Consider the following 13,575-nt stretch of genomic DNA (forward strand, 5'->3'; position numbering starts at 1 on the left):
AATTAAATAAGATAATTGTTATATATATATATATATATTAGGCACAAAAAGACATACGTCACATACCTTATCAATAGCTATTGCCCTTACCAAGTATCTTCTCAAAAGCTAAAAGATCCTGCTACCAAATATGACAAGGAGTCAATAAGTAGTATTGGAGAAATAGTTATGAGAAGAAGGTAGAAAGTATCACAAACATCCTACTGATCTCATTTTCAAGGTATAGAAGTAAATAGATCCCAGGTTACAGTCATTTCTGAAATTTTGCCCTTTCTCCTAAGATCTATAATATAATGATTATTTTTAAAGGCCTGCAAATCAACTTCCTTTAATAAACTAACCCTTGGCTTTCTCATGGAGAAAAGAAATAGGAGCTTAAGAACATGAAATCATATACCATAGTACAGAGCATTGCTGATGCATAGGTATTTAATATAGACAAAGACTTGGTTCTAGATCAGCACCACCAAGCACAATGTCCTATGATGAATGTAATATCTTATATCTGTGCTATCCAATATAATAGTCATAAGCCCCATATGGCTACTGTGATAAGTCAGAAAAGGCATAAAACACTAATTCATAAAATACTAATTTAAAATTCATTTGTACTAAAATTCAAATTTTAGTTTCTTAAGTGAGGAGCTGGATTTTCAATTATATTTAATTTTCATTATTTAAATTTAGCCACATGTGGCTAGTAGCTCCTATGAATAGTATAGTACCAGATAAAACAAGGTGAATATACCAGTAAGCTGCCAAGAAGAATTAATATTTCATGGACCTTCCTGACTTATTCAACTAGCTGTCTTGGCCTAATCTTGAGGTCAGAAGCAATTACTATTACTGTAATTTTGCTCCTTCTCAGGTATTGATACCGGGATTAAGTTATAATTTTTGAGGAAGAGACAAAAGGCTACAAGAGACCAACTTATAAGATAATGGTCCAAACAAGAGAATCTAAATATAAATTAAAAACTCATGGCTCCTTTATTATTTGGGGTTTAAAAATCATAACATTTAAAGGTAAAATGACAGATCCTACTTAAAAAGTACAAATACTTCCCTCTTTAAAATGTCATTTTCAGCAAATGAATGCACCCCTGGAAAAATAGTACTACTAATATATATTTTTATCAATAAGAGAACAAAGAAATACCCCAATCTTACCCAGAGGACATGGTACCAAACTGAAGTTCCACCAAAATCAATGTGGAAATCTGTGTAGCTGTCTTGAACTCCCATTAAGCAGTATTTCTGAACAAATGGCTTGGGAAAGACTGAATCATCTGGCCAATAATTTTCCACCCAGGAAAGTTTTCTGGCTATGTCAGGGACCTCCACCAATTCAGACATCCTTTTAAAAAACAAACAAACACACACACACACACACACACACACACACACACACACCACAAATTAAAACTTCTTAAAATGGCATCTCCCATCTCAACCCATACCAAGAGATTAACTGGAAATCAAAGTTAACAACAATACTTCAAGTTTAAAGCCCATTGTATTTCGAAATATTCTCTGAGGATGCCAAAGCAAAATTTACAACGCTGCTATCACTGGAGCGCTTAAGAAGTCACAACTATGTTTCTTACTAAAATAAATTTAGCATTTAACTACATTTAGCTAACACTCAAAAGGCTAACCCAAAATGTCCAGAACTACTCACTTTGTATCTGAAAATTCAAGGCTGATCACATTTAACACTTTTGGTCTGTTAGGATTCATGAAGTATTTAACATAATTGTGAAGTGTCATTTTGCTGTCTGCCTGTCTTGCCACATCAATGACATCTATCACTTTGTCACCACCTGAAGAAAAAAGTTATAGTCTTATTATTGGGCTTAAAAGTTACATCAATAGAACCCTAAACAAAAGTATATAGCTTACACAAAGAGTCTCCCTATACCCTTAATTTTTAAGTCCAACAGGAACTTTTGAAAAGGAGGATGGTTTTTAAAGGAAAGAAAGTAAGTAAGACAGAGCTGCATAATTACTACTGAGTGTGAAAACTTGTATGTTTACATGTGCCAATTATTTCTTGTGTGCAGCTCACAATACAAAAATGCATTAGACTGGTTTGTAGAAACTGCCATATGCTCTGATTTTCACTTCTTCATGCATAAAATGAGGGGGACTATCTTTTCCCTTTCACCTCTGTAATACCTAACATTCTAAGTCTACCATTTTGAAAAACTGATCAGTCATTGGGGGACAAGTTAACTATGACAAACAATTTCTGCTTGCCTAGTAGTCTTCTCTTCTAATATTCTGCTTCAAGAAAATATTAGTAGTTATAAAGCAAAAATCAGTCATATTAGTGTCTGTGGAATGAGTTCTCAATTGGAATAAATTTTATAAATTTCCTGTAAAATCATGAGGTGTTGTTTGCACACCACTGCATCATCACCCTAGTAAGCATAATCAGTATTACTATGTCCTACAGGACATTGTAAATATAACAATGCTTAACCTATCTGAAATAGAAAACAAATACATGCCATTTTTTACTTTAATGTAATTTTACATATGTTAAAAACCTAGTAGACTTTATTTTATACTTAAAAGGCAAGACAATTCTGTTAAATGAAGGGCTTTACAAGTACTAAAAAGTCAACTATAAAATAATTTGAATAATTTTTTTCCTATAGTTACATTACACTATATTTACTTTACAGTGCTATGTAGGCAAACAGATTTAGGTTAAACCTCAGCTTCAACCCCTAATTTATCAAATATTCAAAATCACCTGAAGTGAAGTCATGCCATTTAATGAGTCTCCTCTCTGTACCAGTTATCACTGAGCACTATCAGACTGAAGGCTCAGTAAAAGGACAAGTTCTCAGATACATAACGTACTACAGTGGGTGTGCAGTTTTGAGTCAAGTTATATTGGAGATATAATCCTCAAGTAATACCTACGGTATCTATTGCTGACGAGGAATGAGATCTACATGTAGTCACTTTATCTATGAATACCATGATGAGAATAAATAACAAAAATGTCAACAGATGAATGATTTCTCCCTTGTTTCTTATGCCTTTCCAGGCCTCAAAATAACAAACTAGGTCCAGACATTATTAAATGGCAATATCACCAAGTCATAAATATAAAAACAGGTTTGAAAATATCTCTTCTTGCACCTGAATGCTACAGAGGTCTAAATCCAATCCAATTCCCCATTGTCTTTTTCCCAGTATCTGAAGCTACCCATCAGCAAGTGCCAGAAAATTTGATGACAACAAAAAAAGCAGCAGGGTGAATCTCAGGAAATAAAGAATAGGCAAAAATGTTTCATTCTGTTTTTTTTTTCATAATGGTAAATTTGTCGAGAGAAAAAAGTTTTCAACATAGGAAATATTGAGTTGCACCTTTTCTGATCCAGGAAACTGAACTAAATTAACCTATTTTTATCCAATTTTTAATATTGTTAGGACAATATCTTTACTTTTACCATGTATTCACAAGTACATAAAGGAATCAAGTTCGTACCTACATGACGTTCCACATCCATAACAGAAAATGTAACTGCAGGAAGCCTGAGTCCTAGGTCATCTAACTTAGGGACCATGATAGGGACCTCAAATCCATGTTTCTCCAGATATCTCTGTGTCAGCTGGCTGCCATGCATTTTCACAATGATCTCGTCAGCACTAAGGAAAATGGAAGAGTAAAATGTCATCTTTGTTAAGTTCAGTTTAAAAATAACTCTGATAGTGAGTTAATTCATATGGTACATTATTATCTTATCTATATCAGTGGTTCTCAACCTGTTATACCTGATTCCTCTTTTTAGAATAAATGTGTTTTTTATAAAGTCCCTTTTAAAGTAAAATTTATAATTACCAATACATATAATTGAAAATATATCCTATATAATAAAAGCCTAATATGCTAAGTGTCCAGTTGACTGGTTGGTTTTTCAACCAATCAAAGCGTAATATGCTAATGACATGCTAAGGCCACTCAACTGCTCACTATGATGTGCACTGGCCACCAGGGGCTCTAGTCTTACCTAATAATAAACAAACATGTAAATTGACCATACCTTCACTACACCATCAGCCAATTAGGAGAGATATGCAAATTAACCCAACAAAGATGGCAGTTAATTTGCATACACAGGTGCTGAATAATGTGGGTGGGTGGGATGCTTAACGCCTGGACCTAGTTTGCAGTCCCATTGACACTCAGACTTACTAGCTTTAGGCTACTGACCACAGGGTGGGGCAAGAGGTTTTCCAACAGGGTAGGGCAACTGCTTTTCCCCCAGGCAAAAACCTCCCGGATAGCAAAAGTCCGCAGCCAGAGAAATATGTTCTAAGGGAATGACTCTGTACAGGAAACTGGGCTTTCTGCCCCACCCCCAGTCTCCCAGGGCCTCTGGGCAGTGTGAGAAGGTGGGGCTAGAGAGGAAAGAGGAAGCTCCTAAGTGGAAAGAGGTGGCTCAGAGCCTGAGTGGAAAAAGGCTGGGCTGGAGTGGAAAGGTGGTGCTGGCAGCCAGGGAAAGGAAAGCCCATTCTAGCACAAATCTTCGTGCATCGGGCTTCTAGTGTTATATAAAATGCCTTAAGTATAAGAGAAAAAAAATAGTTCATAGTAAAACATGTATTTCAGTATGTAAATGTTTATATAAGCTACAGTAAAAGAGATACTAGAATAATAGGATGTGGATTCCAAAATGATGGTGGAGTAGTGAAAGCTACATTGATACTCTTCCAGACCAAACTGAAAATGCAACTAAAATATAAAGAACCACTCTGAAAAATCAACTGAAAACTAGCTGGAAATATTTAAATACTATTATATTAATAAAAATACTATTATATTTTCCTGATAACCAAAGATGTAAAGTGGAGACCACAGAGAGACTGGTAGGAAGTGCAGAGGCACAAAAGGGCTGCCCAGGCTCCCACAGAGAGCAACTGAAGTTCTGAAGGGATATCTTAGAGCTGTGAGGGGGTTCCCACTGAGAACTCTAGGGTTGTTTTTTGTTTGTTTGTTTGTTTGTTTAATTAATTTCAGAGAGGAAGGGAGAGGGAGTGAGAGATAGAAACATCAATGATGAGCTAACACTCTATCCACTGAGCCAAACCGGCTATGGCAGAACTCTGGGGTCTTAAACTCCAAGCTGGGATCCCAGCCCAGAAAACCAGAATTGAGAAAGGTCGCCACAGAACATCTGGCTGTGAAAAGCAGCAAGGTTAATGTCTGCCAGCAAGAGAATGCTGGAAATGCAGGCACCCTCTTAAAGAGCCAATGCACAAAATTTTGTGTATAGCCACTTGCCTTGGGCTCCAGCAGAGGGAAGGTAGAGTGGACTGAAGCTGTATGAGCAGTAACCAGGATTGGGGGCTCTGGGATTGGGGAGTAACGGGCAGCCACCCCAGTTTCCTGTATGGAGTCATTCCCTTACACTGTGGAGGACATATTTCTGTAACTGCAGACCTTTGCTATCCAGGAGGTTTTTGCCTGGGGAGAAGGCAGTTGCCCCACCCTGTTGGAAGTCCTCTTGCCCCACCCTGTGGTCAATAGTCTAAAGCTAGTAAGTCTGAGTGTCAATGGGACTGCAAGCAGAAAGAGGCTCTGGAGGCTTTGAGTCTTTGCCTGATCTAATCCTGGGACTAGAAAAAGCACACCCTGGTGAACATTTTGGTTCTTTCCAAAGGCACCCAGCCCCAGCAAAGGAAGCCACAGGCTGTGGATTGCTAATATCTCTAAGCAGAGTACTCAGGGCCAATCACAAGTAGTACCTGACATTGTTCTGCACTAGAGATTGGCAGTCCTAGCAGATCTCCCTAATACAGAGAAGCAAACCTAAACAAGTATGGGGAGAGAAAAAACAAGCCCCAAATGAAAGAACAAGATAATTCTCCAGAAGAACTAAATGAAATGGAGATAAGAAATTCATCAGACTCAAAACAAGCCAGAGTAAAATCATTTGGGTGGAGGGGGGTTGGGGGGGAGAGTGGGGAGAACCAAGTCAAATTTATAGAAAATATCCCTTTTTTAACTTTTGGTTAAGAATATGTTTGTATATTTTCAGAAAACAACTCTGAGACCATGTGGATTCCTGCAAGAGAGAAAAATTGACAGGAGTGTTCCAGCCATGAAGACAGAAGAGAAACAGTCCAGAGATTGAAGACATTGACACCGCCTTGCCATACTAGCAGACAGCAGCTGTGCAATGCGGAAGGATGCCCAGGACCAAACCAGAGATGGTCGGACCTGCATCAACACCATTTGTCAACCAACCAGATCTGAAATACCATGCCTGACATGCACATATAAGAAACTGTTTGACATTGAAATTGGGACTCAAAAAAACTGTTAGCCCAGAAAGGAACTCACTATAGACTGATTCATTTGCGCCTCAGTATAACCATTATGGCTTGTCTCAGTTTCGGTCTTTATAAGGGAATTCCTTGTATCACATGATCTAAAGCATCTAGGGGAAATAATGAACAACATAAATGGATAAACAAAAACAGACTTGGAGACAAAGAAGCAGCAATCAGACTGTCAAACCTCAGAGGGAAGGTAGGGGAGGGTGGGGGCAAAGGGGAGAAATCAACCAAAGGACTGTGTGCATGCATATAAGCCTAACCAGAGGTCATGGACAACAGGGAGTGGGCATACGTGGGAAGGGGTTTGGGATAGGAATGGGGGGGTGAGGACAATTATGTAATACCATAATCAATAAAGAAATTAAAAAAAAAAAGAAATTCATCAGACAGAGTTCAAAATAATGATGACAAGGATGTTCAAGAGCATGAGAAAAGATAGTAACTATGAAGAATGACATAGCACTAATAAAGAACACAGTGGAAGGAATACACAGCAGATTAGGGGAAGCCAAGGATCGGACCAGTGAATTAGAAGATAGGTTAAAAAAGAATTACTCATTCAGAGAATCAAAAGAACAGGAGGATAATTTAAGGGAGCTATGGGACAACATGAAACTTAACAATATTTGCATAATAGGTATGCCAAAAGAGGCAGAAAGTGAGCAAGGGATAGAGAATATGTTTGAAGAAATAATGGCAGGAAAGTTCCCTAACCTGGTGAAGGAAAAAGTTACACAAGTTCAGGAGGCATAGAGAGTCACAAGCAAAAAGAACCAAAATAGGCCCACACTCAGACACATCATAATTAAAATGCCAAAAATTAAAGACAAAGAGAAAAACTTAAAAACAGCAGGAGAAAGGCAATTTGTTACCTACAAAGGAGCTCCCATAAGCCTGTCAGCTCATTTCTCATCAGAAACTCTACAGGCCTGCAAGGATTCAAGGTAATGAAAATCAAGGATCTGAAACTAAGATTACTACTCTGTTTCCCCGAAAATAAGACAGTGTCTTATATTAATTTTTGCTCCCAAAGATGTGCTAGGCCTTATTTTCAGGGGATGTCTTATTTTTCCATGAAGAAGAATATGGTACACATTGTTAAATGAAAATAAAGGAAATTTATTACCTGTATACGGTACGGTAGTTGTCAACACAAACCAGACAAACTGTGAATCCTACAGTATCAAGAATTTACTCATTTATTCAATGACGATCATGTCATCATCTTCTGGATCATCATAACAATCCAATTCCTGAATTTCCTGGTGAATTTCTTGACTCCATTTCTTTCAGAATCAGTGGACCAAATCTCTCATGTTTAGCCCAGGGGAGCCTTATTTTCAGGGGGATGCCTTATATTTCACTCAGAAGGAAACCTGTAAGTAGGTCTTATTTTCGGAGGATGTCTTATTTTCGGGGAAACATGGTATATCCAGCAAGGCTATCATTCAAAATAGATGGTGAAATAAAGAGCTTCCCAGACAAAAAAAGGCTAAAGGAGTTTATCACCTCCAAACCAGCACTGCAAGAAATGCTAAAGGGACTGCTATAATGAGAAGAAATAGAGAGAAACATAGGCATAAAGAACTAAAAATGGCAATAAATTAGTACCTATCAATAACCTTAACTGTTATTATTAAATGCTCCAATCAAAAGACACAGGATAGCTGAATGGATACAAAAACATGGACCAATTATATGGTGTCTACAAGAGACCCCAACTCAGAACAAAGATTCACACAGGATGGCAGTGGAGGGATGGAAAAAAATTTATATGCAAATGGAAATGAAAAAAAAAAAAAAACTAGGGTAGTGGGGGGTGGGGATTGGTGAGGTATGTACACATACAATACCTTAATAAAAAAATTTAAAAATAAACTAGGGTACCAATATTCATATCTGACAAAGTAGACTTCAAAATGAAGATCATCACAATAGACAATAAAAGTCACTACGTAATATTAAAGGGATCAATCCACCAAGATTGATGGTAAACTTATATGCACCCAATATAGGAACACCTAAATATACAAAAAAATATTCTAGAGGAATTTAAGGGAGAAATCGACAACAATACAGTCACAGTAGGGAACTTTTAACACCCCACTGACTTCACTGGATAGATCTTCCAGACAAAAAATTAACAAGGAAACAAAGACTCTAAATGATATAATGGATCAAATGGGTTTAACTGACATCTATGGGACAGTTCACCCCAAAGCTGCAGCATATACATTCTTCTCAAGTGCACATGGGTAATTATCAAAGACAGACCACATATCAATATTAGGACACAAAAAATTATCTAGCCAAAACCGGTTTGGCTCAGCGGTAGAGCGTAGGTCTGCTGACTGAAAGGTCCCGGGTTCGATTCCGGTCAAGGACATGTACATTGGTTGCGGGCACATCCCCGGTGGGAGTGTGCAAGAGGCAGCTGGTCGATGTTTCTCTCTCATCGACGTTTCTAGCTCTCTATCTCTCTCTGTAAAAAAATCAATAAAATATATTTTAAAAACAACAACAACAACAACAAATATCTATAAGTTCAAGAAGACTGAAATCATATTAAGCATCTTCTCCGATCACAGGGGAATAAAATTAGAAATCAACTACAGTAAAAGCATTTAAACACATGGAGGCTAAATAACATATTACTAAACAATGAATGGGTTACCAATGAGAATAAGAAAGAAACCAAAAACTTCCTGAAAATTAACACACAACAACTTCAAATATATGGGACACAGCTAAAGCAGTCCTGAGAGGAAAGTTCATAGCACTACAACATGAAAAATTAATAACAAGAAAAATTAATAATAAACTATTTAACCCTACAACTTAAAGAATTAGAATCAGAAAAATAAGAAAAGCCCAGGGTAAGTAGAAGGAAGGAAAGAATAATAATCAGAGCAAAAATAAACAACAGAAGCTAAAAAAAAGAAATATATACAAAAATATCAATGAAACTAAGCTGGTTCTTTGAAAAGATAAACAAGATTAATGAGCCATTAGCTAGGTTCATCAAGAAACAAAAAGAGAGTATCCAAATAAATAAAATCAGAAACTAAAGTCGAGAAATAACCATTGACACCACAGAAATACAAAGGATTGTAAGGAATTACTATGAACGAGAGATAAGCTGGACAAAGTAGGTGAAATGAACAAACTCCTTAAAAAATACAATCTTCCAAAACTGAATTAGGAAGAATCAGAAAACCAGAATAGGCCAATGGCAACTGATGACATACAAGCAGTAATCAAAAACCTCCCAGCAAACAAAAATCCTGATCCAGACGGATTCACAGGGGAGTTTTACTGAACACTTAAAGAACTAACACTAATACTCCTCAAACTATTCCAAAAAATCCAAGAGGAAGGAACACTTTCAAGCTCTTTTTATGAGGCTAGCATTATCCCAATTCCAAAACCAGATAAAGACACTATAAAGACAGAGAACAACAGGCCAATAATCCAGATGAATATAAATGCTAAAATCCTCAACAAAATATTAGCAAATCAGATCCAGCAATATATTGAAAAGATCATATACCATGACCAAGTAGGATTTATTTTGGGGATGCAAGGCTGGTATAATATTCACAAATCAACAAACATGATACATCACATAAACAAACTGAAAGACAAAAGACAAATAATCATAGCAATAGACACAGAGGAAGTATTGGACAAAATCCAACATGCATTTTTTATAAAAAGTCTCAGTGAAGAGGGAATAGAGGGATCATATCTCAACATAATAAACACCATATAAGACAAACTAACAGCCAACATCATACTCAATGGGCAAAAACTAAAACCTTTTCCCCTAAAAACAGGAACAAGACAGGGATGTCTGCTTTCACCACTCTTATTCAATACAGTACTGGAAGTCCTAGCAACAGAGATGAGACAATAAGCAGCAATAAAAAGCATCCATATTAAAAAGGAGGAAATAAAACCCTCATTATTCACAGATGACATGATATTGTACACAGAAAACCCCAAAGACTCCACCAAAACTACTAGATTTAATAAAGGAATTTGGCAATGTAGCAGGATATAAAATAAGCACCCAGAAATCGATGGCATTTTTATACACCAATAATGAATCCGCAGAAAGAGAAAATAAACAAACAATGCCATTTGCCACTACAACAAAAATATCCCACTGGGGTATGGCTCAGTGGAAAGAGTATCCACCTGCGGACTAAAAGGTTCCAGGTTCGATTCCAGTCAAGGGCATGTACTTTGGTTGCAGGTACATCCCTAGTAGGAGGTGTGCAGGAGGCAGGTGATTGATGTTTCTCTCTCATTGATGTTTCTAATTCTCTATCCCTCCTCCTTCCTTTCTGTAAAAAAAAAATCAATAAAATATACAAAAAAAAAAAAAATTAAGACACTTAGGAATACACTTAACCAAGAAGGTAAAAGACTTGTACTTGGAAAACTACAAGATGTTTAAAAAATAAATAGAAGATATAAACAAGTGGAAGAATATACCATGTTCATGGTTTGGTAGAATTAACATCATTAAAATGCCCATACTACCCAAGGCAATCTATAGATTCAATGTAATTCCTATTAAAAATAACAATAGCGTATTTCACAGATCTAGAATACTCCAAAAATTTATATGGAACCAAAAAGACCCTAAATAGCCACAGCAATCTGGAAAACAAGAAACAAAGTTGGAGGGATCACAATATCAGATATCAAGTTATACTGTGAAGCCACTATAATCAAAACAGCCTGGTACTGGCACAAGAACAAACATACAGATCAATGAAACAAAACAGAGACCCCAGAAATCAACCTAAGCCATTACACTCAATTAATATTTGACAAAAGAGGCAAAAGCATAAAATGCAAAAAAAAGGAAGAGAGTGAGAGAAACATACTAGGCCACCAACTCACACCATACACAAGAATAAAATCAAAATGAATAAAAAGACTTAAATGTAAATCATGAAACCATAAAATTCCTAGAAAAAAACTATAGGCAGCAAAATCTCAAACATCTCTTATAGCAATATGTTTGCAGATATTGTACATCTCCTAGGTCAAAGGAAACAAAGAAGAAAATAAGCAAATGGGACTATATCAAAATAAAAAGCTTCTGTACAGCAAAAGAAATCATCAACAAAAGGAAAAGGAAACCCACTATGGGAGAACATATTTGGCAATAATATATGTGATAAAGGCTTAATATCCAAAATATATAAGGAACTCACGTATACAATTAACAAAAGAAAAATTTTTAAAAATGGGCAAAAGGACCTAAATAGACACTTCTCCAAAGCAGACATGTAGATGGCCAAGAGACGTGAAAAAATGCTCAAAGTCACTGACCATCAGAGAAATGCAAATTAAAATGACAATGAGGAAGCACCTCACACCTGTCAGAATGGCTACCATCAACAAATCAACAAATGGCCAGTGCTGGCAAGGATGTGGAGGAAAGGGAATCCTAGTACACTATGGTGGGAATGTGGACTGGTACAGTCATTATGGAAAACAGTCTGAAAATTTTTTTCCTCAAAAAATTAAATATGGAACTGCCATATGACCCAGTTATCCCACTTTTAGGAATATAACCTAAGTGACCCAAAACACCAATCAGAAAGAATGTATGCACACCTATGTTCTTAGCAGTGCAATTTACAATTGCTATGATCTGGAAACAGCCTTAGTGTTTCACTCATCAGTAGATGAGTGAATAAAGAAGTTGTAGTACATTTATACCATGGAATAATATGCTGCAGTAAAAAAGAAGGTTCTCTTACCCTTTGAGACAGCATGGAAGGACCTGAAGAGTATTATGCTTAATGAAATAAGCCAGTCAGAGAAACACAAGTATTATATGATTTCACTCATAGGTTGAATTTAATGAACACAATAAACTGATCCAGAGGCCTAGAAGCATGGAACAGACTGTGGAATCTCAGAGAGAAGGCTGTAGGTGGGAAGAGATCAACCAAAGAACTTGCATGCATATATGCATAACCAATGGACAAAGACAATAGAATGGTGAAGGCCTGGGGTGAGGGATGGGGGCAGGCTAGAAGCACGTAAGGGGGGCAAAGGGGACATATGTAATACTTTCAATAATAAAGATGTAAATTAAAAAAAATAGGATGCTTACAATTAATTGTAATGAGTGATTGAATTTTAGAGAACTAACAAGATCAGAAGCTATTAATACTTTCAAGAGAAAAAATTGGAGACAAACTAAACATATATCATAGGGGGATGGCTAATTATGGTGTACATATACACTTTTGCATACTACACAGCAGTTAAGGAATGATATAAAATTTTGTATACATATGTAAGAACATCTACAAAATAGAGTAAAAAAATTGTTACACAACATGCATAATATAACTATCATACATATATATACAATAATGTTTAAATGTTATTATTTATATAGTAAAGGGTGTCAAAACACATTCTTAAAATAGGAGAGGAAAAGATGGTCTGTTCACTTTATTTTATATACTTCTGTGTTCATCACATTAAGTAGGTGTAATGTAGTTAATAACTGTCACTCCACTACGGTTTTAATGAGGTGAAGGTTTATGCAGTTAAACAAATAAAACCAAAGATTTTTATTTAAAGGTAATTACAGTTTGGTCTTGTGTGACCACCTCTATAACCTGCTCTCATCGGTGTCTGCTGCAGCAGAAAAGCCACAGGAATCGCCAGGCCAGTATTTTTATCCTACTCTGGGGGACAAATCTATTGATATTTGGGGGGGGAAAAATGAAAAGCTACAGCTCCTTCCCTTAAAAAAATGCCCATTCCCACATCCATACTAGCTTATTCATACAGTTTTAGGGGACTCACAGCCTCTCTGAAGCCCTACATAGACCTAGGCTGAAAACTCTGGCCCTAGGTTCCAAACCAACTAAGGAAAACAAACACATTTCTCCAATGACTCTGAAACTGATAAAGGAGAATATTTGAAAATATGGCCTTTAATATCTCTAGAATCATATGGAAACCTTGGAATTAACAAGATGTTTGTGTGTGTGTGTGTGTGTGTGTGTTTTCTTTCAGTAGACCTGAGAGGGCCAACAGGAGCTGCTTATTTTTATGTTTCTGTTTAAGGATGCAGGAGAGGGATATGAATCCTAAAGGCTGTGAAGAAAGGGGTTATATAATTATAAGATCTGAAATAATTTCCAAATAGGGTGCATGTGTGTGATTTAA

The 13,575-nt window shown here is 36.5% G+C and overlaps 1 protein-coding gene across 3 annotated transcripts in view; it reads right to left on the reverse strand.

Moving 5' to 3' along the window:
• KDM7A (lysine demethylase 7A) overlaps positions 1 to 13,575 on the reverse strand; it is a 78,087-nt gene that overhangs the window by 35,497 nt on the left and 29,015 nt on the right. For 2 of the 3 annotated variants that reach the window (XM_036428641.2, XM_045577445.1), the window contains exons 4-6: positions 3,506 to 3,666; positions 1,682 to 1,823; positions 1,171 to 1,357 (exon numbers count right to left, since the gene is read on the reverse strand). In XM_036428641.2, coding sequence (XP_036284534.1) covers positions 1,171 to 1,357; positions 1,682 to 1,823; positions 3,506 to 3,666 — 490 coding nt within the window. The remainder of the gene's footprint in view (positions 1 to 1,170; positions 1,358 to 1,681; positions 1,824 to 3,505; positions 3,667 to 13,575) is intronic. The other variant, XM_045577451.1, reaches the window with a different exon arrangement.

The sequence above is a fragment of the Pipistrellus kuhlii genome, unplaced genomic scaffold, assembly GCF_014108245.1.
Source record: "Pipistrellus kuhlii isolate mPipKuh1 unplaced genomic scaffold, mPipKuh1.p scaffold_m20_p_10, whole genome shotgun sequence".
NCBI lineage: Eukaryota > Metazoa > Chordata > Mammalia > Chiroptera > Vespertilionidae > Pipistrellus > Pipistrellus kuhlii.